The sequence below is a fragment of the Anas acuta genome, chromosome 14 (genome assembly GCF_963932015.1).
Source record: "Anas acuta chromosome 14, bAnaAcu1.1, whole genome shotgun sequence".
Lineage (NCBI taxonomy): Eukaryota > Metazoa > Chordata > Aves > Anseriformes > Anatidae > Anas > Anas acuta.
In genome coordinates, this window is record NC_088992.1 from 5,646,932 (window position 1) to 5,670,305 (window position 23,374).

The window sequence follows — 23,374 nt, forward strand, 5'->3', positions numbered from 1 at the left end:
GCCCTGGCAGCCTCGTTAATTAGGGCACGGTCATTAATTAGCGCACGGTTGTTAATTAGGGCTCTGTCACCTTATTCCTGGAGGAAAGCAGCTCATGGCTGTGTAGCCACCAAGCCGGAGCTCTCACCCTGAAGCTGGTGACAGCGTGCGCCACGCAATGAATAAATACAGAAAATAATAAAAATTCACTCCAGCCACCCAAAAGTGAGTAAAGTCACAGCAAGTGAATACACAGCATGACAATAAAGGCTCGCTCCAGCCCCACCGAGTCCATCCCTTAAGGTTACTGCCATGGACAAGGCCCAGGCACCGTTCCGGGAGCTCAGGGAACAAACAAAAGGCAGCCCAGGATGCCCATCGGGTTCTGGTTCGTTTATTGAGTACATGACAGGTCAGACAGACAGTGTAAAATCACATGGAGTAGTTGGACTTTTAAAAAATTACAATAAATTACCGAATAATTAGTAAAAGCGGTTTTACTCATGGCTGCTCCCCGGATACAGGACAGAGGAGGCAGGAAAATAAGAAATACGTACGAGCTGTGAATACACAGAGAGAACGTCACGAGGGGGGATTAACACTGAGTAGCACACCGAGTAGTGTTAAATGGGAACATCCGACCACACGCGTCCTTCCCAGCCTTTGCATTCCCGATGCCAGCCAGAAGCTGTAGCAAACCTTGCCCTCAGTGCGGGGTTTGCTCTCGCTGAGCACCAGCATCTCTCGCTCTGGCCCTTCGAGGCAGATGCTTGTGCACTGAGATGAATTCAGCTGTACAGACAGCATCAATTCTCCTTCCTCGGGGCGGATGCCCTGCTACCAGAAGGATAACTCTTAGTTTCTTCTGGGCTTTGCCGATTTAGAGAGCAGTCGCTCAGTCTCCCAGTTATTTAATCTCCTTAACTGGAAAGAGATCTAGTCTATTTGGGTTTCCCATAACGGGCGGGTGGCAGAGCACCACACTGCTTTGCCTTCTTCCTCTTCAGGTGTAAACGCCCTCTGATGTGCAGCAGTTCCTACAAGCACGTCCGTGGTCAGACACTTTGTACACGAGATGTTCGGAAGGGACACACTCAGCAGCTGCAGGTGGCACAGCGCTCCTGCAAACCTTCCTACCCCCAGCATTTGCAAGGGCTGACTGATCACAGTATTCTTAGGAGTCTTTCTGAAAATTGGACCCATGGTTAGTTAGCAAAAAAAAAAAAGAGACTCAGCAAGAAAATGAATATTTTCTGCTCCAACAGGGAAAGTCCAGCAGAGCAGCGTGCCACAGATCTGCAATGTTGAGGCTGATTCACTGACTTGTATGTCAGGAACATACTCCCTCCTCCTTACAACTGTCAAGGGCCCATTGATTGACTTAATATTACTTCTGCACTGAAGTCAAGGAGCTTGTGGCTTCCCAGACAAACTAAAAGCAGTGGCTTTCAACGAATTAGAAAAGCAAAATCTAGAAAACCAAGTTTATCTCAAAACCGTCTCCTGAATGCTGAATGAGAAAAAAGTTATCATTTGCTATGAAAGTGCCAAATCACATCTGAAAAACCAGCAGATCCGAGAATGTGTGTTTAGATCTTAGGGTGCTGGGAGCAGTGGGGCACATCTGCATTATAGCTGCTGGGTCACAGAACAGCACTGAAGAAGAACTTGCAAGACTATTTATTTATAGGTCAGGGTCCTATAGCACTTGAGGACACTGCATGAGCTCTCAGACTGCAGCCAGATGTGAACATGGTTTCAAGCCAGGCTGCATCTGCTGTGCAAGTTACCCAGGAACCTACAGCAAACAAGGGCAGGCAAGGAGCAGTTACTGTCTGAAATAAAACGTCATTAAAATAAAAGACAGCAAAAGGCAGACATGCATAATTTACGGTGGTAATTCTGTACGTCAGGGGCTATTAGGTTCTAATGGCTCTTGAGAATGTAAATCTAATTCTGCCAGCCCAAGTAGCCAAAAAAGCACCTACAGAAAGCAGTCACTGTCTGAAGCCCCTTATCAATCAGGATCTATCGTAATTGTGTAGTTACTGGTCTCTGATTAAAGAACAACAATAACAGAAAAAAAACCAAACACAAAATATCAAACCATCCTGCCATCTGCCACATTATCTCCCCGTTTCATTTCCCAAAGACAATTACTGCTTTGAGTTCACCCTGACACGGAGGAAAGTTCATAGTCACTGGATGAACTGAACTGCCTCTCCACCTTCTTCTGTTCTTTGATCTTTTGCAGAATGTTGACCTTTTTCTCAAAGTAGTTTACGAGGGCTGTCTCAGTCAGCATGGAAGCTAAGATCTGCTCAAAGGAGATTGACCAGTCAGTGTCAATGGTACTGCCGTACCTGGCAGCTGCACTGCCACCTTCACAACCAACCAGGACCGTGTCATCTGCAATGTCTTCACACTGCAGGGAGCCCGTGCTGACCATGGAGTAGGAAGACATGGACATATCATCTTTGGTTTCATCATCTGATAGCAGCTGCAAAGGAGAGCCTTGTCCTTCCCCTGACCCATCTCCCAGCGTTTGGTTCTCCTGCTGGGTTTTTTCAGGCTGAGGATCTCCGCAGGTTTTGTCCTCGTGGTCAGCTTGGGGCTGCTGCTCCACTGCCGAATTCTGACTCTGTTCAGATGTTGGTGACTCCTCTTCACTCACGGGATCTTGGGTACTGTTTGTTTTGCAGTCCTCAGACTTCCTTACAGGTCTGCTGGAGAACTTCTTCCCAACCTCCCCAATTCGCAGAAGGAGACTGGCTACCGTGGCAATTGCATGGTACAGCTCTTGTTCTACAGGGTCCTCACTGAACATGTTGTAAAGGGTCTTGCATAACTCTATGAATTGTTCCTTTCAAAGACAAAGATCAAAAATCATACTTAAGGCTGCAAAAAGTTGACAGTGGTTGATGAAACAACAAACACCATCTTGCCTGACTCTTCATTTATTTGCCTCCCCATCAAGCAGTGACTTTTACTGATTCAGAACAGTCCAAACACAGGCAAACTCTTCTCTCTCTGCTCTAGAGGCGAAATTGAGACACAGCTAGGAATTTAATACTGGCAGTATTTTTGCTGCCAGATGAACAGAATACTGACATGCTCACACCTGAGAAAACCTAAGCTTTACTTCTGCCCTGTTTCTCTTCTGTGGTCAGCTTCTACACATTTCCCAACTGGTATAAAAAGCAGCCATAAAGGAAATTAGAGACAGAAAAGGTGGTACTAGTCATCAGACTCTCTTGTAACCACATTCTTTGCTCTCTCCTAAGCAACTTTAACTTCAGGCAATGCAAAAACAAAAAGCCAAACAAGTTTGTATGACTGGTGGCGTATCTGAAACATACTGCTCTAGAGGGAAAACAAAGATTGCAGGTCTTACAGGAAAAAATGATCTGGGAGGCACAGAATCAAACATGTTTGACAGGTGGAAATAAAGCAGTTTGATAGCCAGCTATATGTCCACTGAGGAATTAAACACAACTGTTTAGAACTAGAGGCTTCTAAAGCTCACCAGACCAGAAGAGCAAGGCAATCTACTGGCAATGACTGAGCATGCTGGCAAAATAGCTGCCACATATTGCTTAATTCTCTGATAAGCTGTCAGTCATCTAACTGGAAACCTTCAGGTTCAATTCTTACCTGGCTCATTTTAGGGAGATCTTTAATAGTTTCTTTTTTGGACTCTTTTTCTTTGGCCCACATTCTTAGGTAGTATCTGTAGTCCTGTGGACTGGTACCTTTCTCCTCTGCAAGACAAGACCAAGGCACTACTGTCAGGTGGTTAATGGTTTCAGACAAAGAAAACCTCATGTCAGCAAAAAACGCATTGGAAGCAAGTTTTATTGGCAGCTCAGGAAAGCATCTCTCAGGAAAGCTGCATTGTTTTCTGCTGGTTTATCTGACAAAATTCAGTAGAGCAGTAATCTTCACAATGACTTGTGTTGGAAGGGACCTTAAAGAGCCTCTAGTTCCAACCCCCTTGCCATGGGCAAGGACGCCACACACTAGACCAGCCCACCTGTCCTTGAATGCTTCCAGGGATGAGGCATCCATAACTTCTCTGGGCAACCGGGTCTAGTGTCTCCCTACCCTCTGAGTGAAGGATTTCCTCTAAACATTTAATCTAAATCTCCCCTCTTTTAGTTTAAAACTGTTCCCCTTTGTCCTATCACAATCTGCCTGTGTAAAAAGTCACTCTCCATCTTTTCTACAAACCCCCTGTAAGTACTAAAAGGCTGCAGTAAGGTTTCCCCGGAGTATTCTCTTCTCCAGGCTGAACATCCCCAGCTCTCTCAGCCTTTCTTCATAGGAGAGGTGCTCCAGCCTCTAATCATCATTATGACCTTTCTCTCGGCCCGCTCTAACAGGTCCAGGTCCACATCTTTCTTGCTTTGGGGGCCCCAAATTTAGATGCAGCACTCCAGGAAGGGCCTCAACAAGGGCAGAGTAGAGGGGGACCATCACCTTCCTCAGCCTGCTGGCCACACCTCAATTGATGCAGCCCAGGATACACTTGGCCTTCTGGGCTGCAATCTTAACACTCCTGCATCAGCCTGACTTCTAATAAATGAATTCTATTAGTTGATAACTATAACAGAACATGATTTTCAAATGTTATGATCTTGGTAGGCTAAAAAGTCAGAGCAGTAAGGCATAAGAGAGGGCTATTTTGTAGCTCACATCCCACTTTATCACTGTCCATGTGGGACACTTCAAAAGGTCTCTATGATACAGCGAAGGACAATTAAGTTGGTAATATGAAAGAAACAAGACTGTAGTGTCTTTATGATGAAATTACCTTTTTCTTGACCATTGTCATTTCTCCTTCCTTTGTCTTCTGGGGTTTCTAAAAATAACAAAATTATTAAAAAGTCATTAATATCTGTTTTTCAACAACACAACACATGTAGAATATAAGGCAACTCATATCCAAATTAAAATCATGTATGAATATATTTAACAGAAGCCAGATCACACACTCCCACAGGACAGAAGCATGAGGGTATTGGGATAAACTGGAAAAAAAGAAGCCACACTGAAAAAGGGGGTGAAACAGCTGAGGGAGATGACAGAACTCTAAAAGAAAGGGTGAAACAGACATAAGAGGCTCCTAAGCAATGGCATGGCTTAAAGACAAAAGTTCCGTTATCCAAACCAAGATAACAAATGGAAAAAAACTAATCCACTACTGAGCACATAGGGTAAGTGACTAATGTCTACACTGTCCATTACTCATGGGCTGAGCAGACATTTTGGCAGTAATTTGCAGAGTCTAACTTTATGAATTTCACTTCTGGTTCCTTATATTGTCACTAGACTATACAGGAAATCTTGTCTGAGCTCAGACTTATTCAGTTAGCCATCTAGCACCAAACAGTGCAACTACCCCTTTTATTTAACTCCTTTTTTTTTTTTTTTGGAGCATTACTCTATTTTGGTAAACATTAAGCACAAACAAGATACTTTATTCATACTTAACATGGACAAAACCTATTTTGGCCAAGGTCGAAACACAATAGGTAGAATATATTGAAGTGTGTTTAATTACTTAAAATACTTTATTCACAGCGGGAATGTCATGAGAGAGGAGCAGCAGCAACTTCAGAGCATTTAAAATAGCATGTTGGTGCTGGCAGAAAATATCAGCATTACAGCCATGCTCAACGTGTGCACAATCCATGGACTGACCTTGAGACTCACAGGGCAGGCAGAAATCCAGCTCTGAGACAAAAGGAGATACTGGAGCAGAAGAAAGAGGGGTTGAGGGGACAATATCCCAGATAAAACAGAAGAAAAGGCCACAGAGAGACAAACACAGAGAAAGAAACAAAAACAAGAAGAGAGACAATGAGACTCGCATGAAAAACCCAAATCAGGGTGAGACAGGAACTGGTAAAAGCACACTGCTCCTTCTCAGCTGTCTCTGTGCTTCAGAGCGTGCTGTGTCCTGCATGAAATGGGTGCTCAGCAGTTGAAGCTCCAAACTTCTTTCCCATCATGCAATAACAGCAGCCAACTCAAAACCACTGGCAATCTTAACATATTGTCCACCATGAGACCATGCCTTGCAAAAATCACCATTCACAGCACGTGGATTTGTGCTGCAACTCCTACCTAAACTGAGGTGTACAGGCACAAAGTGTTGCATTACCTTCTGTTGTAACATCCTCTGTGAAATAACTCGTGGCCTCCAAAGCAGACTCCGTCTCCTCTGGATTCAGAGCTGTACTCACAGATAAAGAAATGTTAAGATCTCTAAGGTAACTGAACAGTGGCATTACCCATTTCATCAGCAAAACTCATGAGGCATCCCTTTTCTATTGCATGTCAGAACAGACCATGCTCACTAGTAGCAGTATATGGAAGCAATCACTCACCAGGAGGCAGATGAAGTTTGTAAAGTATTTTGAGTTTATCCGTGAGGTCACCATGGTACATCCCACCTGCAAGTAAAAAAATAAATCAGAAGAGTAAGAAAAACAGCAGTTAGGATAAAGAATCACCCTCTGCACACAAGCTCAAAACAGAATGAGTTCTAATGCAATGAGGAAATGCTAAGCTGAATAAAGCTCTCTGCAGAAGCAGCAAAGAAATATCCCCAGCAAAGCCTCATCTTGTAGGTTTACCACGTATTCTTTCCCAAAATGGGAGACTGTCTAGCAGGAAAAAGGCATCTTTTGTTCTGCCTGAAATATGTTGTAAGACTGTCAACCCTCCCTTCATGATAGCGCAAACATCACCATCTCTTTATTTTTTTAGTTCTCTGGAAGAGGACAGAAAGTGTTTTTTTGTAATATTCCAAGATCTCCAGAAATATCACTTACTCATCCCTGTAACAAACTCCTTGAAGTTAATGAGAGAATCCCTGTTCTCATCCAGAAGCCGGAACAAGCGTCCTGCCAGCACAGGTGTATGTGCACCACAGGACCAGGGTGTCAAACTGATGAACAGCTCTTTGAACTGCTCCATGTCTATGCGATACTGCTCCAGGTAGGGCAAACTCTGATCTCGGCGGGCAGCTGCAGCACGATTGTTTCCCCAGTAGCAACTCATCAGATACTTTGCCTTTGGAGGGAAAGGGTTGATAGGTCAGATTATTTTATACTACAACAATCCATGGGAGTGGAGACGTTCTTATAGCTCAAGAATAGCACCAAGTAAGCAGAGACGAGATATGTCAGACACACTGTTTATCTCAACCATTATTACTAGCATTTTTTCACTACAAAATAGTATGATGTGAAGGAAGAGACAGGGATTTTACAAAACTATATGGAACAAATTTAAGTGAAAAATACAAAAAAGATTATTTCAGGTTTGAATGAAATGAAACTCAGTATTTACTGCAAAGGGAAAATGCAGATTTTAGAACTAGGACTCTGAGTCTATAGCAGAGTGGAACTGAATTTGCAGTGACTTTGGTAAATGAAGTTTGATCATTTTTTTTTTTTTTTTAACAATACATACACTGGCAAACAGAGGCACAGCACTTACAGAGCAACTCTATGGCAAACCTGAGAATAAAAACTGAGGTATAAGTCAATCCTAGCTCCATAAGTGCTGTGTGACATTCCTTTCTCTTGACTGTGTTCTCTGAATAAGCGTCATTCAAATACTGTGAACTTGGTTTGACCATCTTTGCTCCCCAAGAATCATTTCGTAACAGAGCCGGTCTCAGTTGCACCACATGTAACAGAACCCCACATCTGCTTCTGACAAGTTGGATCAAGAATAAAAACAGAATCATTACTTCCTTTTTTACTTATTTTGACATTTGTTTTGTGTCAGAACACACCCCTCCTCACTCTATAGCTTCTATAGGTTCTTACCTTGAACACTACATACAGCTCTTCTAGTTCTTCAATAGAGAAACCAATGTCACTAGACACAGCTCGGACCTACAGTTAGGGAAAAAACAGAGTGAGCTATTTATTTCAAAGCTAGACAAATTAAATATGACTCAGTGAAAAATCTGTGTAACGAAGAGAAGAAAACAATTAAAATGAGATATGACACGAGAGGAGAGAAAACATAACTATTCCAATACCTTCCATTGCTACGGATTACAGGTCAAGAAGACAGTTTCTGGTCAAGCAGAAACCACTGACATTTTAAGCAGCTAGTAAAAACTTACTGATGACTTCCTGTCTCTGCAGCACTGAGAACCCTATGTTGCCCCTCCCTCTTGTTTCTATCTTCAGATATTTGACTCAGATGCACAGAAAAACAACAGCAAAAGAAACAGATGGACAAGGTTCCCCACCTGGAGCGTGGGAGATAGTTGCCATAGATGTCAATACTCCTTTCTGGCCATTAACCCTTCTGTAAAATTCCCCAACATGCTAGCATACCCTCTAAGTAGGAGAAAAATACTTATCTGCTATCTATTTTTCTCAAAGATTACAGGCAAGTAGGAAAACAGACAGTGTTAGGCATTGGAGAGTATTATGAGGCCTATAAATGGTTTTTATCTCCCTCCATGCCAAGTATCTAATTTGATCATGCCCAATGACTTTAAACCATTTTATTAGATTAACTAGACCTATGTGAACAAGAAAACTGAAAATCCATTATTCCAGCCAGTAAATCCATTTCTCACATTAAGTGCCATTCTTTAAGTGACTTAAAACCAGGTTTGCTACAGAGCAAACTTTCTTGATTCTTAAAGCAAAATGCATTGCATTAATATGCGATTTGGTAGCTCATTTAATCTGGGAGTCACATACCACACTCTTCTTGGCTGTATCCTCTAGGGACTGGATCACCTTCAGCCTTTGTTTAAAACGCATTTGTTCAATATCATCTGCCTTCAAATTGCTAAATTTCTACAAAAGAAAAAAAAAAAAGCGGACCAGGTCAGCATCATCTCCTTAAGAACAAATAATCCCTGTTGAATTACATGAACTTTAACAAGTGTAGTGTACCCTCAGAGATTATCTAGAACCCCCAGAAACCTTTTACTAGCAGCAAAAAGGTGAGAAAAAACTGTGGAAATGAACTGGGATGCTTCCATGTTTCTGCAGCATACCTCATGATTTTTGACAGTCTCCACTGGTGCTGGAGAGACTCTTTGGAATCCACAATAGTCAAAAATGTTAGGCTCTACTTATACCAAACAAAAATATTAATGGCTTGAGCATGCACTCCTTGAGCACCTCGAGCTACGAGCAGTTCAAATTCCGTCTGTATAAAAATGGATTTTAGGGGAGAAAAATCACTTAGGCAAAAACTAAGCCAGAACCTGACCTCATAGGATGTTTTGATGAGGTCAAAGATGTCAATTTCAAGTGGTGGGTCATCTCCACTCGTCAATAAGGCGTGCAAGTGGGGAATAGGGGGTGAGACGCTCTGTCTGTTAACTACATTGTCCAAATACCTGTGGAGAAAACAAACAAACAGATCCAAGACTCCAGGATTAGCGTCAAAGAAAAGCAGTAATATCCTAAATGCACCAGCCCTAACTCCTTTGTACTATTAATGTAAACACATAGGAAAATTTAATTTTTCCCACCTAACCCACAATGCTATCCTCAACATCTCAGACAGACAGCTGATTTTCACTCTACTTTGGGTATATCTGTTCTTTTCAAAAGCAGGCTCCCAGCAGTAAGCTGAAGATCTTACTGTAAATAGGACAGATTCACATTTCAAACAAGAAATTCTTTTATTTACTACACTTGCAAAATATCTGCTTGATCAAGTTTTCTGTTACAAGAAGGCCATTCTTGCCAGGACTTGTTCTTAATAGTGGATTAGAATTCTTCCGTGAATTTTGGATAAGCAACCCTGTGGATTTCAAATTCAAACTGAGAAACAGGAATGTAGTATGCCACCAAATAAACAACTCTGCAAATATGGGATTCCTCAGCTCATACTTCAGATGAAAATTTGTTTCAGCTGTTGCAGAAAGCAATAGCAAACATCTCTGGTGCTCAAGTTTCACCCTAGACAAGTTTCTATGACCTGCTATGTAATGGAATTCATGGGAACTATAAAAGACTCTCTCTAATAAGGTACAAAGGAATGATGACTAAAAAGGGTACCATCACCATTCAGTTATAAGTAAGAACAAGTAATGGTACCTGCCCAGAATAGTCATGGCTTCACCTTCATCACAGCACTGTAACAACTTCTCCATGTTGGCATCAAGTATGGCCAATGACACCTGCAAGATAAACTTGATGCCCTCGTAGAAAAAACAGTCAACAATGACCACAGCACTCTCAAAGGGCATGACACTGAGAAAGAGTGTGAGAAACCAAGAAAGGGATATGGTGGAAATCACTCCCAGCTCCTGCATCTTTTCTGACAGCTGTGGAAGATACTCTCGTGTAAGTTCTTCAAAGATGCCTTGGTCCACCAATGCACCTGGGAAAAGAGACAAGAACAATGTCAGAACTCGAATTTGTGAGGTCATGGTACTATAACCAAGTTAATCAATTATTAAACAAAACATTGTGAGTTCACTTTGATTTCCTATCAGCTTCTTAATATCAGAACTAAAAGTAACACATTTGTTTAGATTTGTTACCCTGTTCCCAATAAACATAACACATACAGATGGAGATTATTCTCGACTCCATCTTCCTTGTTTAGCTTGGTAGCCCGTAACATCTTTTCCTATGCCTCCACCACACACCTGCAACTTTAAAGGGAAGAGGCTTGTGCTTCATCTTTAAAACCCATCACGTTTAACTAATTCTGAAGAAACAAAATATTCCTGAGAGATTCTGATAAAACTGTAGCTGAAAATCCAGGATCCAGCATGATATTGACAAAGACTCACCCACTACTCTTGTGTTGTAGTAATCTGGCAACATCCGCTCACATAAAGCCACTAGGAGCCAGAAAGCTTCTTCCTCATTGCAGTATAACAACAGCACTGATGTAACAATGTTCATTGCCTATTTGTTGGCAGCATTAAATACAGGCAGAGAGAGAGGGAGAGAGAGAGAAACATGAAGACGTTCATGAAAATTCTGTCATTACAGATCAGCTAAACTTAAAGAGCATGATTACAGCAAAGCAGTCTTGTGGGAGTGAGAGTCAGATTTATTTCCAGCTTTTACTGGTATCTGAGTCACTAGGTGACCTTGAGACAATTAACCTTCCTGTTTCAGTTCCTCTGCGAGGCAGCAGATAATGTAACTACTTTTTGTCAAGCACTTTTGTTAATAAACATGACCATATATGATTTTCAAAGTTTTCAGAAAAAGCTTTGATCGTAACAGAACAATGTAACAAGAACCTCTCATGGCACAGAAATATACAAAACAAATCTGAATTTCTACTGAGCTGTTTGCGAAATAGCAACTGGCTTCATTTGTGATATATTGCTCATGTGCATCACTATTTGCTTGATTTCATTGCTTATTTCAAGGAAACCAGGAGATGCTTTTCTTAAAGTAAGGAGAGCTCTAGCACAAAAACTACTGAAAGAAAGGTGTCACCACACATAACGGATATGTGCAAAGTCTATATAAATGCTGTATCCAAAGGATAATTAAGAGATCCATGCAACATCACCACTTCTTTCCACCACATGCACAGCAAGAAGGAAAAGCTTGAAACTGAACCAAGAACTGCTGAAAAGATCCAGTACAGTCATGGTAACCATGCAGGGGCTAATAAGTCTAAGACTTCTTTCTTACCTGACAGTACCCAATTGTTGGATTTCTGAATGCATAAGCTGTTAAGACTCTCCGGAGGGCAGCAATTCCCAACTCATTCTGGAAGGCAGGATGTTCTGGCATAGAACGGTGCAGATCTCTCTCAATTTCTTCTGTAGCAAGATTGTACTTTCCCATTGACTTTTCCACAAGATCTCCATAGTAACCAGGATGAGTGACCATCTCGTTCCAAGCCCCTGTAATGACAAATAAATACTGCATCACTTCTTGTGCTTCAAAATATAGGCTCTATGCCCACAGCATCAGAGAAGAGGCATCCAGGAAGCACTACACAAACTCAGCAATTATGAATAGACATGAAAGTAAGTATAGAAACAAATTCATTGTTAAAGCATCAGGTTAGAGTGTAAGTCCCAACACTGAAATTCAGACAAAATTGACCAAAGAGCTACTACACTCATAAATAAAGTCATATTAGTAATGTAATCACTGCATTTTTGTCCAAGACAACTATGAAGTATAATTCAGGTGGAGTTAACTTCTGATTTATCTCTTCTGAAATGAGCTGTGATTTATGCCTTTTCCCTTGAGATGTGCAGAATACTTTTTTCTGCTAGCTGCCAAAGTATCCCTCACATCCTCCTACCTGAGAAAAGTAGCCACAGCTCTCCACGAAGATTTTCTGGGATTCCTTTCTGCACCAGCTCCCTAGTCTTGGCAGTGCGATACATACACATCCCTCTCCCATATTCAAAGAAATGAATGTTCCAAGACTCTTCCTTCATCTTCTCCTTTGCCTGCACAGGAACAAACAAAGCCATTTTAGGAGATCAAAGCATTTTTATATTTGCATAACAGGTGATTTCTGGGTACTCAGGCCTACATTTCATGAAAGAAATGCACTGTGACACCTAAAGATTTTCTTCTTCCTGCTGAATAAAAGGGTGTATGCTAATCTATACTGTTCTGAATCAGTTCTGACCTGCTTTAAGTCATCTCCACAACAGTAACATGGGCTTAGCAATGATATTACACCTTGCAAATCTTTACATAAATGCAACAACCTTGGTCTAAGATGACTGTCTAGGAAGCCAAGATACCAGTTCTCTACTGCTTTGATCTGAAGAAAAGCAGTTCTTCACAGATACTAATTTGTATCCCAAAAGCACAGTAACACAAGTTTCTCAGCCTCTACTCATGTATCTCAGTACTGATACAGTAAGCTGATGGTTAGGTTACATCTATGCAGCACTACCATGGTGACAGCGATACTGCAGAGGTGACAGAAGCTAGGGAGAAAATGCATTTATAGTCTCAGAGCAGGACAGGAAATCTGCCACCTACTATACACTATTTATAGTTAATTGATTTAAGTTAAAATATCATTTACCCCTTTGGGTCCCAAGAGCTCCTCAGAATTTCTTCTGAAAAGTTTGAGCAGTCCCTGGGAGGCTGTTGGCACTTCCCCTGCGCAGAAGTTGACAGGTCGATTGTTGAGAGCAGATGGGGGGCTAACTGCAAGTGGGCTGCTGGAAGGCAATTCCGGAACTTCCTGGAAAATGCAAATATTTACTTTGATAAAAAACATAATGTATTTCTGTTGTTGTAAAGTTAGTCATACATAACGTATCTGCCAGACTGGAGACAGAGGTGGTAGAGAAGAGGTGGCTACAGTTCTGGCTTTTCCTTTAAATTGTCCTTCAAGAACTATCCCTGTGTCTGCCTGAAAGGTGCAAAAATGCTCCTCCCACCTATTTCCTTAGTACCTCGCATCCAGGATCACCCAAATTCCACTTCCATTCCCTGTCACTGCCGCATGGTTTCTTGGATGGTGTTCTTTGCAAGAAGTCAGAGATTCTCTGTACCAAGAAATCTCGGTCCCTCAGATTGGCAAAGAAGAAGGTCATTTTACTTTTAGTGCTGATGGACAGAGGGCTGGGCAAGACACTGGAACTATCGGCCTTCTCAACTATTGTCACCTAGAAGACAAAGACAAGGGCAGAAGACATTTGGATCTAGCAGAATCTCCATTATCTGCAAAGCATGACACAAAAGCTAGAAGCAGACAAAGAGATGAGAAAAGGCTGTAGTAATACACAACTGAGAAATCCCCACCTCCCTGAGAGGAATGATGAGATGACAAGCCTCCTCTGCCTTGCTGGCAAAACAGATGTAGTTGTTGGAAACAAACATCTGGCCAGGAATGTGCATCTTGTTGAATGGTGTCCACAAGGTACAGTCTGTATGTCCATCCAGACACTCATCCTTGGGCAGCCGAAAAGTGGCACGGTAGCATTCATTTTTGGCTCGAGCATCAAGGTCTCTGGGGAAAAGTAGAGAGTAGTCCCTAGAGTTTTTTTTCTCCTTTGAAAAACCCACACAAACACTAGCATAAGTGTTTGTTACAATAACAAACTCCAGCCTGTGCTGTGAATTCTTACTATTCATTTCTCTAACTGAGATGCTAACCCTTATCTGACTCCTCTTTCAGCCTTCAGACATGCTTCACTGACAAGGTATGTCCTGCAATACAAGACAAAATAGGCAAGCGTATCTCAGAACACCAATCTGAAATACTGAAATGTTATATCAGATTTAGAAACTGTTAAGGATTTTTTGCAACATACATATTTATTTATTTTTATAATTTTTGAACTTCAGGCCAAGGGGCCAGTTTCATTTTCTTCTTGCACACTTTCTTTTTTAAATATGATTTTTAGTAGTTTGAAGTTGAAAATTCCTTCTGAGAGCCTCTAGTCTGTACCTTCATGCATGAGAAAGACATGAGGGTTTATGTGAATTCAATACCAATTAGGGATGGAAAAAAACAACAGGCAGAGGACTAATGACTGAAATAACTGAAGCGTTGCCTAGAGTGAGAAAAACCCAGGGGCACCTGAGAGCTACACAGTAATGCTGATTTATTATTACAATCCCCTTTCCTCTGTCTTCTCACTGCTGGAAACACACACCTTTTTAGTGCAGAGATGTTCTTAAGAGGCTTCCTGGGCTTTGGGAGGGACTTGTCCTGTAGGAAGCTCTCATTATCCAGTAGCTGTCGCATAGCAATGTTAGCCAACTGCTCCATCAACTTGAAGGTCTCATTGATGTTAAGAAACATGGAAAAATAGAGTTCACTGTCCCTTGTGCTCACTTTAATGCACTCAGGGAACAGCAGGGTAGCATTTTTTTCTAGCTGGGTTACATCCACCCATTGAATCACCAGTGTCACTAGGAAAAAAAAAAAAAAAGATAAAAAAAGCCACTATTACAATTTGAGATGAAACAAAAATCAGGAATGAAGCTTAAGCAGCAAAAATGCTCTCAATGTAGCAGTATTTTTCTCCTCTTACACATGCACATTTCTTTTCTTTACACTTTTCTGGGTTCTCCAAAAATACTTGTAAATATTCTTTGGGAATAGCTGGACTAGAAATAATGCAGTTCCAAAGGTCTCTCTTCTATCCATTAAATGCTTTCAATTACAATTACTCATGTTTTAATTCTTTCTAGCAAGTTAACTTAGTACTCAGGGGTTTAAGTTTTGTTATTACTGGGTGGTTCTCAAACAAAACTCACTAAAGTCAAAAAATTGCTTGGTTTTCTAATTCAGTGGAAGTAAAAGCCCAGGTGCACAACCTGGCAGTTTAAACTTCACTGAAGTGTCTACAAGTGCAAGGACGGATCTACAAGTTGAGCCAGAGCTCAAAGGATTCCTAAAGAGAAAAAAAAACAAACACCATTCAGCTTTAAAAAAAAAAAAAAAAAAGTCCCCATGAAAGATCACCCACATCAAAAAGATAATGGGAAATAGCAGGAAAACAATTAGTAAGTTTATAACTCACCCTCTTTGCCCAGCAGGAAGGAATAGAAACAGAGGTGATTGACAGTGAGGTACAGCCAACCCTGCCGGGGAACACGCCCCTTCCAATAGCTGCAAGAATAGTAATTGACCAACTTCTCCACCTCTGGCATCCCAAACTGCTTCCGCATCTTCAGTTCAGCCTCTTTGAATTTACCTGGATCCTCTTCGCTCTGGGGCTGCTGATTCTTGTTCTCTTCAGCAATAATTCCCTGAAGGACATGGGAGGAGAGACACAGAGATAAGAGATGTCTGCTGACAGACAGAATATACAGTTAAAGGTCACAGCAGCAATCCGGAAGACAGAAAGAAGAAACACAACACAGCAGTTAACATTTCTCCTGTCAAGTTAGAGAAACAGTAAGGACATGTAGAAGGAGCAGTCAGATAGCCTGGGAGTCTACGAGCTGATCTGCTCCTGAACACACGCAGTTAGGGTTCATGTTTAACATTTGACTGCATTTCTCACAGCTGGTCTGGTAACACTTTGAACACCCTGCAGGAGAACTGGTCTGCTTTCACTTGCAAACACGCTTCTTCAACAGGAAGATCATCATCTGTCAGGAAGCACTGAACTCTGCAAGCTGTCAGATCTTGACCGGCCAGAAGGAAAAACAAATTACCGCAATCTCTCTTGCACACAGACACACAGCAACTACAGAGAAACCTGACAAGAGTACTAGAAAAGCCTCAGACTGCTTCTGTTCAATAAAAAAAACTGCACGTTAAGTTTCTATTCAGCAGAATCTGTGGGCTCGTCATCTGAAGTGTGTTAACTGCACAACAAGCAGAGACACCTGTCTGAACACCCATGCAAGTTAGGGTTCAGTTCCTTTACATCCTAGATGGCTTCTAGACCATCATGGGAACACAGATGCATTGCTTACAAACCAGAATTCTCTCCCCCATATTTGTTCCTAGATCAACTTTAGTTTAATACCGTGTCGAAGGTTCACAAGAATTATAATAAGTGATTAGATTTTAATTAATTACCCTAAGTAGGCTGCTCCTTGACATCTACTGCCCATAACCTCCCCCCCCCCAACATTTGTCCAGCGTTATAGATGTAATGTCATGCTCACAACACTGTATGCATTTCATGACAATTTCAAATGTATATCTGAAGCTCTGCAATGGAGCTCTTGCTTCCTCCCTTCCAAGGGTAAAAAGCTCTTCATACCACCTCCCTATTCATTATCAGAATCTAGAAGTCCTTCAGGGAAACATGTCCCTTACATGTATCTTGCCCTTGACAAAGGTGGTGATATCTTCTTCATTATCAAAGATGGATAGAGTCTGCAGTAAGTTATTCTCCAGCCATTCCCAGTGCTTTGTGATCTCTTTACGAGATGATCCTAGTTGAAGGGGTGAAATATGAAGGGAAGAGCAAAGAAAAAAAAAATTAGAACAAACTATTTTTTTTCTCCAAGTTTATAGCAGTAAATTAATAATTACCAAACAGTGATCAAACATCAAACACATCAATTGTATACATGTTGAGGATATTATATACACACCATTATGTGTCTAATGAAATGTCTCAGTTGCCACTGAGGATAATAAGCACACTACCAACACATCATCCTATTTGCAATTACACAGCAAATAGTGTTTTTTCCCAGACAAAAAGCATTGTTACGCTCCAGACAAGAAGTACTCTTAATTCCTAATTGTCTAGAATAAAAATAATGAACTTTCAGAAGAAACTTGAAATTTCAGAACAATCACACTTTTTACACCTCCAAAGGGGTTTCATTTTTCATGGGCAGCACAGAATATACAATTACAAAACAAAAATCAACCAAAGTATTCAAATGTCAGATGCTATGTTCTTTGCTTTCCTAAAGAAAAAAAAGGTCTCAGCAAAACTTGTATCAGTTAGTTGTCTTTAACCACACAGCCCACAAGGTTCACAGAGGACAAGCTTCACTCACTAACCAGTTTAATGAACTCTTCTATAAAAAGTTGCTTTCATTAACATTTTGTTCCCTTAACTGTTTCAGAGATTTACATTTAGTAAAAGATTTCTTCACCTCTATCAACGGCTATTACTCTATTCTCTTATGCAGAAATAAAGAAATAAAATAGCAATTCAATTTTTTAAGATAAGAAACAACATTAAATGCAGACAAAATTTGCAAGTCAAAGACACTTGTAAGTTTCTCATTGCCAAATTCCAGTAGATTCATCTTTTGAAGTTTCAAACAAAAGCAATGGGATATGTAAAAATGTTAACAGCATGCCTCCCACTACTCAAATTCTCTGCTAGAACATTAAACCCCTCAATGTGGTTAATGATGGAAATGAAGAAAACAGCAGGAAACAAACAGTTCCCTAAAGCTACTGCTCTACCTGACTTTCTTATCTAAGAGGCTGCTTCAGCAAAGAAACAATATTTGTGTGTTTGTAGTTGGATACCCGGCCACAAAACCAAACCCCAGCTAATCTGTGGTTTCATAAGCAAAAATAACTCCAAAACCTGAAACCAAAAACTAGAAGTAAATAAGCTGTCTTGTCTCAGAGGACTGCAGGACTATGAGTTTGAGTTTCTGTGTACAGGTCAATGGATTAGACAACAAATACAGTTTCTTCTGCTTTTGTGTATAAGTTTACTTGATGTTTATTCAAGCCACTTGACATTGTTTTTGAAGCGTAACTAATTCTGAATAATACTAAATGGCTAATTTTAAGAGCACAGAATTATCAATTACAGGATGCTTTGGTCATCAAAGAAAAAAACAAATGCGCCAACAGTCAAGTAGTAATGGTGGGGGAATAAATCCCATCTAGTTGTTTCATGACCTGCATCTCTCACCAACTGAGAGCAAACAAATTGCTAAAAGACAGGTCTCAATAATTGAGGTCTTTCTATGAACAACATTAGAGTAACATACACAAAATGACTAAAATTCTGCAATTCCTACAAAGAGTTCTAAGAACAAAGTGCTGAAGGCTGAAGCTGCATGCATAACCGGAACGTTGTCCACTAGTATTTACACATGACAAACCATACATTAAAGATTTACATTTTTCAGCTAGAGAACCATGAAAATTTTATAACTTTAAGTGAATGCCAGTACTCTTATTTTGACAGTAACGTGAATATATCATATGATTAAAAAAAAAGTAATTTGGATTAGTATAATGTATTTATTCTAGTATAATAATTTATCAAATTCCTTACAGTTGCTACATAGCCCATCTCATTCTACCATGTTGCATTACTTCAAAGTAACTGAAATATTGAGAATATCAGCTAATGCACTACTGAAATTGTACAAAAACACACTCGCTGAGTGTCAAGATACTACAGAATGATTTGCACCACGTGTGGCTACTAAATATATATACTTTTTTTTCCCTATTCACTTTCTGTTCTGCCGTCTTATTTTCCTGTTTTCTTCTTCTCTGCCTCTTCCTTTGTCAAAAGGGAAACTGAGTTTCTGTGGAACACAGCAATTTCTAAGGCCCTCTCCTGCAGAATTTAAGCAGCTCTGTAAGGGAGAATGTTTTGTTGGTTGCCTGGGGACAAGATGGGAACAGGGAAAACAAGGTTTCAACATCTGTAGGCTTAGCAAATAATTACTTCATGCTCAGATTTTACTTCTGAACCACAAAGTGAGAAGTGAAGATGCTTATTGTAAACAAAACCACTCTAACAAATATGTCTTAAGATATTTTCTTTTCAGCAACCAGTAGGACTTAAAGCCTTAAGCAGAGTTCACTACTGGATACCAGAAGGGTGCACCACAATATTCCAACGCAGCAGTTACATCTATCAAGTAAAAGAGGCCAAGAGTTCTTGCTGCTTTAAAAAGATATATTAATATATTTTACAGATAAACTATAGCTATACATCTATTACAGGCCAGAAATAGCAGAAGTGAAAAAAAAAAAGGATCAAAACACTAAGAAGATTTCCACAAGAGTGTTTGGCACTTTGAATGACCTTACACATTCCCATCTTGTACCGTGTTCCTGGTAAGCAGGTTCTGGCACAGCACTCATTATCCCACAGCAATCTTTGTCATCACAGCTTTATTTTCTCAGCAATCCTCTATGACCCTACAAACCAATATCTTGGAGGATACAAATTTCATAACATCTGCAGAAGTGGAAGCTTTCACAGAGACTTATGTTCACAACCTATAGTTTAAACAATGCCAAGAAGTTTTGCCATTTCTAGCATCACCCACTGCCCCACCAAAATTTCCTGAGCAGTCACAGAATACTATGTGGGTAACTGATCACCTGAAGAATACAGAGAACAGAATAACATGATTCCAGCCTCTGACAAGAGTCACGTCAATACATACCACACGCTACTGCCCAATACACTTGAGAGTCCTGAGTCTGGTGCAGAATACGGTATGGGGCAACTCTGGCACTGGAATCCAAAACCACATCTAACGTTCCCACAAGGAGACCTAGGAAGCAAAGATACAGAAATTAAAACAATGCAGTACCAAACCAAAGAATTGGGTTAAGCAAAAATACATCACTGACACTACAAAAAAGTACCAGTGTTCCTATTATGTACCCTGTGATGGTTCTTGGTCAAGAAAACAAAGACATAAATCCAGTCACTGGAAGCAAATTACCTATGAGCCACCAAAAGTAATCCCACTGTTAATGGCTGAAGTTCAGATGGCAATTAAATATCTACTAAACCTCATTATGATCCTCTGCCTTCTTAGGAGAGTTTTATAATGAAATTAAATGCATTTTTTCCACGGGGTCCGGACAAATAGGAGAGACAGTTAAAGTAGAACGTCTTCAGATTAACTTTGTCTCAAAAATATTTTTTGAAAAACAGAGCTTTGTCCTCAGTGCAGGCAATAATCTCATAAGCCTCTAAGATCTTTCATCACTGAATCCAAACGATTGCCACAAGAATATGAAGTCTCCAGAAATTCCAAGCTTCTGCTACTACCTGATTTTTAAGCCACTAAACTATAACATGAAAGAGTTTTCAATGCTGTGTCTTTCAGCATCACCTATGCAAATAGAAGGCAAGGTCCATTCCAAAATGGAATCAAATAGTTCTAGAAAACTGGTACTCCCAGGTTTCAGTAACATTCCTGTAGGTACCTCACTTAAATAAAGAATGCAGCTAGAGAACCAAAATTTGGTAATTCAGAAGTTATTTTTTTAATACGGTAAATGAAAAGGCAGGCATTTTCAGCACTAAATGCTGACCGCCACAAGACTTCGTAAAGCAAATCCATTCATTTCAATTAAATCAATTTGCTAGGTGAATCAAATATTTAAGATGATACTTTGCTTTATTAATTCTATATAATGTACTACGAGTACCTTTAGCATAAATTAATTTTGCAACATCTTCATTATTTCATTTTCTAATCTTCAAACAGGGAGAGGGAGCACAGTTGCTCCTCTGGTCTGCTATTCAGGAGACCCAGGCCCAATTCCCTGCCATCCTCCCTATGCTTTGGGTGAGCCTGAGCAAATTGTACTCGTCTGTATCTTTCACTATCTGTGAAACTTGCTTCCTCCTCCCCTTTATCTCTCCCTCAGCTACCCAAAAGCAAGCAACAGATTAGGGACATAGCACTGAGCCTACTGCAAGAGAAGTACCACAGATAACACGATCAGCCAGAGAACAGCCACATGGAGTTTGGTAATCCTTAAAACAAATGTGTATGCACCCAATACAACAGGATCTGCTCTGGCTCCAGGTATCTTCTGTATAGTTGTTGGCAGAATATGGATTAAAAACTCATTTTGTATGCTTCCTATAACAACACTCGATGTGTCATATATATTGACACATGTGCCAGTAACAAGACATGGAGACAAGAACTCGAGTACAACTGCAATTTAAATGACTTGTTAGCTTGGCTGAATATCTGCATTCTAACTCCCAGATGTTAACTTGCAGCTGTCCAGCTCTGCGAGGAGGTCATGAGGCTTGCAGCACGCAGGGGCTCTGGAGAAGACTCTCACTGGGCTGAGCTTGCTCAAGAAGTAAACTGGCTCAAAGCTTCAAGCACTTAAGAAAAGATCAGTCTAAATGTTTAATCGTCCAGAACAGCGCCAAGGGTGACTTCTCCTTGTGAAGAGACTGGGAAATTCCAGAATACATTTATATACTCACACACAAAATTACAGAAACCACGTTACATAAGAGAGTAGTTCAAAACCATTTTAAGTGTTGTGAAAAAGACGAAATACGCTAAAGATGTTTATCACTTGTGTCACTTCTGTAGTTCGTATTTTTTGTATTAGGTCCACAGGGCCAACCACATGAGGCTGGTTGTGCGTTACTCAGCCAACGTAAAAAGCACCTTTTTATTATTTACATAACAGTGCGGGCATTCTGCATGTACACGGGGTGTTTGAGGGAATTTTGTTGTCGTTCACACCGTGCCTTGGTCACAGTGACGTTCATTTAACGGTCCCTGTCAGCAGCCAGGGATACCAGGCAGCCGCACACACACACAATTACCGCTCAGCTGCATGACTTCACCTCCGTCCACGCACAGCACCGTGTGTGTCCTCGAAACGTGTAGGAGCACCACAGGAATACCTGTGAGTACCACAGCGAGACCCACCAGTACCACAGCCATACCCACCAGTACCACAGCCATACCCACCAGTACCACAGCGAGACCTGCGAGTATCACAGCAACGCTCGTGACAAACCACACCTTGCTCTCCCCCACCTAAACCTTTTTTTTTTCTTTTTGGGGTGTATGAAGCACACCCCAAGGACCCGAGGCCACCTGAGTGACCCAAAAACCCCTTATCCCAACCCAATTTTTCCCGGGCCAAGCGGGGAGGCCGGGACCGCCCGGGGGTGTCCCGGAGAAGGCCGGAGCCCCTCACGCCGCCCACCCCGGATCCCCCACACCCCCCACGCCCCTCTCGTCCCCTCAGCACCCCCCGGGCCGTGCCTGCCCCTGGCCCCACCGCGCCTCACCCGTGAGGCCGCCCCCTTTGCCGTGTCCCCGCCGGCGCTGGAGCAAGAAGAAGGGGTTGGCTCGCTCCGTCACCCACAGCGCGCCGGCCAGCAGCACCTCCTCGGGCCCCAGCCACATGGCGGCGGCTCGGCCCGGCCCGGTTCGGCTCGCTTGGGCCCGGCCCGGCCCGGCCGGAGCGCTGAGGGGGTTGGTGCAGGGGGAGCGGCCGGGCCGCTCCGCGCCGCCCGGTCACGGGGCCGCGCCCGCCGCCATGGCGCCCCCTGGCGGCCCGGGCCCCTCACGGCAGCGGGGCGGTGCCGTGCTGCCGCCGTGGCGCCGCGGCTCGCTCCGCAGGCTCCTCAGCGAGGAGGTCGCGGGTTCGAATCCCGCTCCCGGGTGCTGCGCGGTGGGGTTTGGCTGCTTGATTTACAGCCGCTCTGTTCCCCCTTCTTGGCACTTCAGCGGGTGCAGGGAGCTGTGGGCTGCACAAAGCACGGCACTCACCGCCGTGCTGTTGGGAACTGGGGAGATCTTTGCCAGGATGGCTGTAATTTGCCGTGCTAATGCTTCCATACTGACACCGGGCAGGTGAAAAATCTCCCCCTGCAGCCCTGTGGGATCCACTGACATTAACTAACAGGGGTTATTTAAATGCTCTCTCCTGTTGTACATGTTAATTTACTGGTGCACAGCTCCACGGGCTGCTCTGTGGGGCTGAGGCCTGCTCCCCAAATGGCAGCTCCCCCACTGTGGCCCCGGCCCTGGACCAGCCTCCAGCTCTGCCGGCGGTTCCACCGCTGCTTTGGGGAGAAGTGAGGACATTTACCCTTTTCCTGAGCACCTCTGGTGGCTCAGGCTCGACCCTGCACCTCCTCCTGGCTGCTGGCTTCATTCTGATCCTTTCCTTTGGCAGATCTGGAGCCCATCGTGGCTGGCACTCAAGCCCGCAGTGGGTCCCTGCAGCA

The 23,374-nt window shown here is 42.2% G+C and overlaps 1 protein-coding gene across 4 annotated transcripts; it reads right to left on the reverse strand.

Moving 5' to 3' along the window:
- Positions 1–357: 357 nt before the first annotated feature.
- Positions 358–22,682, reverse strand: TBC1D9B (TBC1 domain family member 9B). 4 transcript variants are annotated; one of them, XM_068697876.1, is made up of 22 exons: positions 22,430–22,682; positions 19,803–19,913; positions 16,723–16,841; positions 15,470–15,698; positions 14,597–14,855; positions 13,740–13,947; positions 13,391–13,603; positions 13,015–13,176; positions 12,271–12,421; positions 11,646–11,860; positions 10,781–10,898; positions 10,077–10,362; positions 9,241–9,370; positions 8,721–8,819; positions 7,824–7,892; positions 6,819–7,059; positions 6,372–6,437; positions 6,146–6,217; positions 5,683–5,733; positions 4,793–4,840; positions 3,634–3,740; positions 358–2,842 (listed from the first exon to the last, which is right to left on the reverse strand). In XM_068697876.1, exons 1-22 carry the CDS (start codon positions 22,545–22,547, stop codon positions 2,150–2,152), a joined length of 3,765 nt encoding a protein of 1,254 aa, XP_068553977.1. In that variant the 5' UTR covers positions 22,548–22,682; the 3' UTR covers positions 358–2,149. The 4 variants fall into 4 exon arrangements, with proteins under 4 accessions (XP_068553977.1, XP_068553976.1, XP_068553979.1 ...); XM_068697875.1 differs by having other exon boundaries at positions 3,634–3,761; XM_068697878.1 differs by lacking the exon at positions 5,683–5,733.
- Positions 22,683–23,374: the final 692 nt, after the last annotated feature.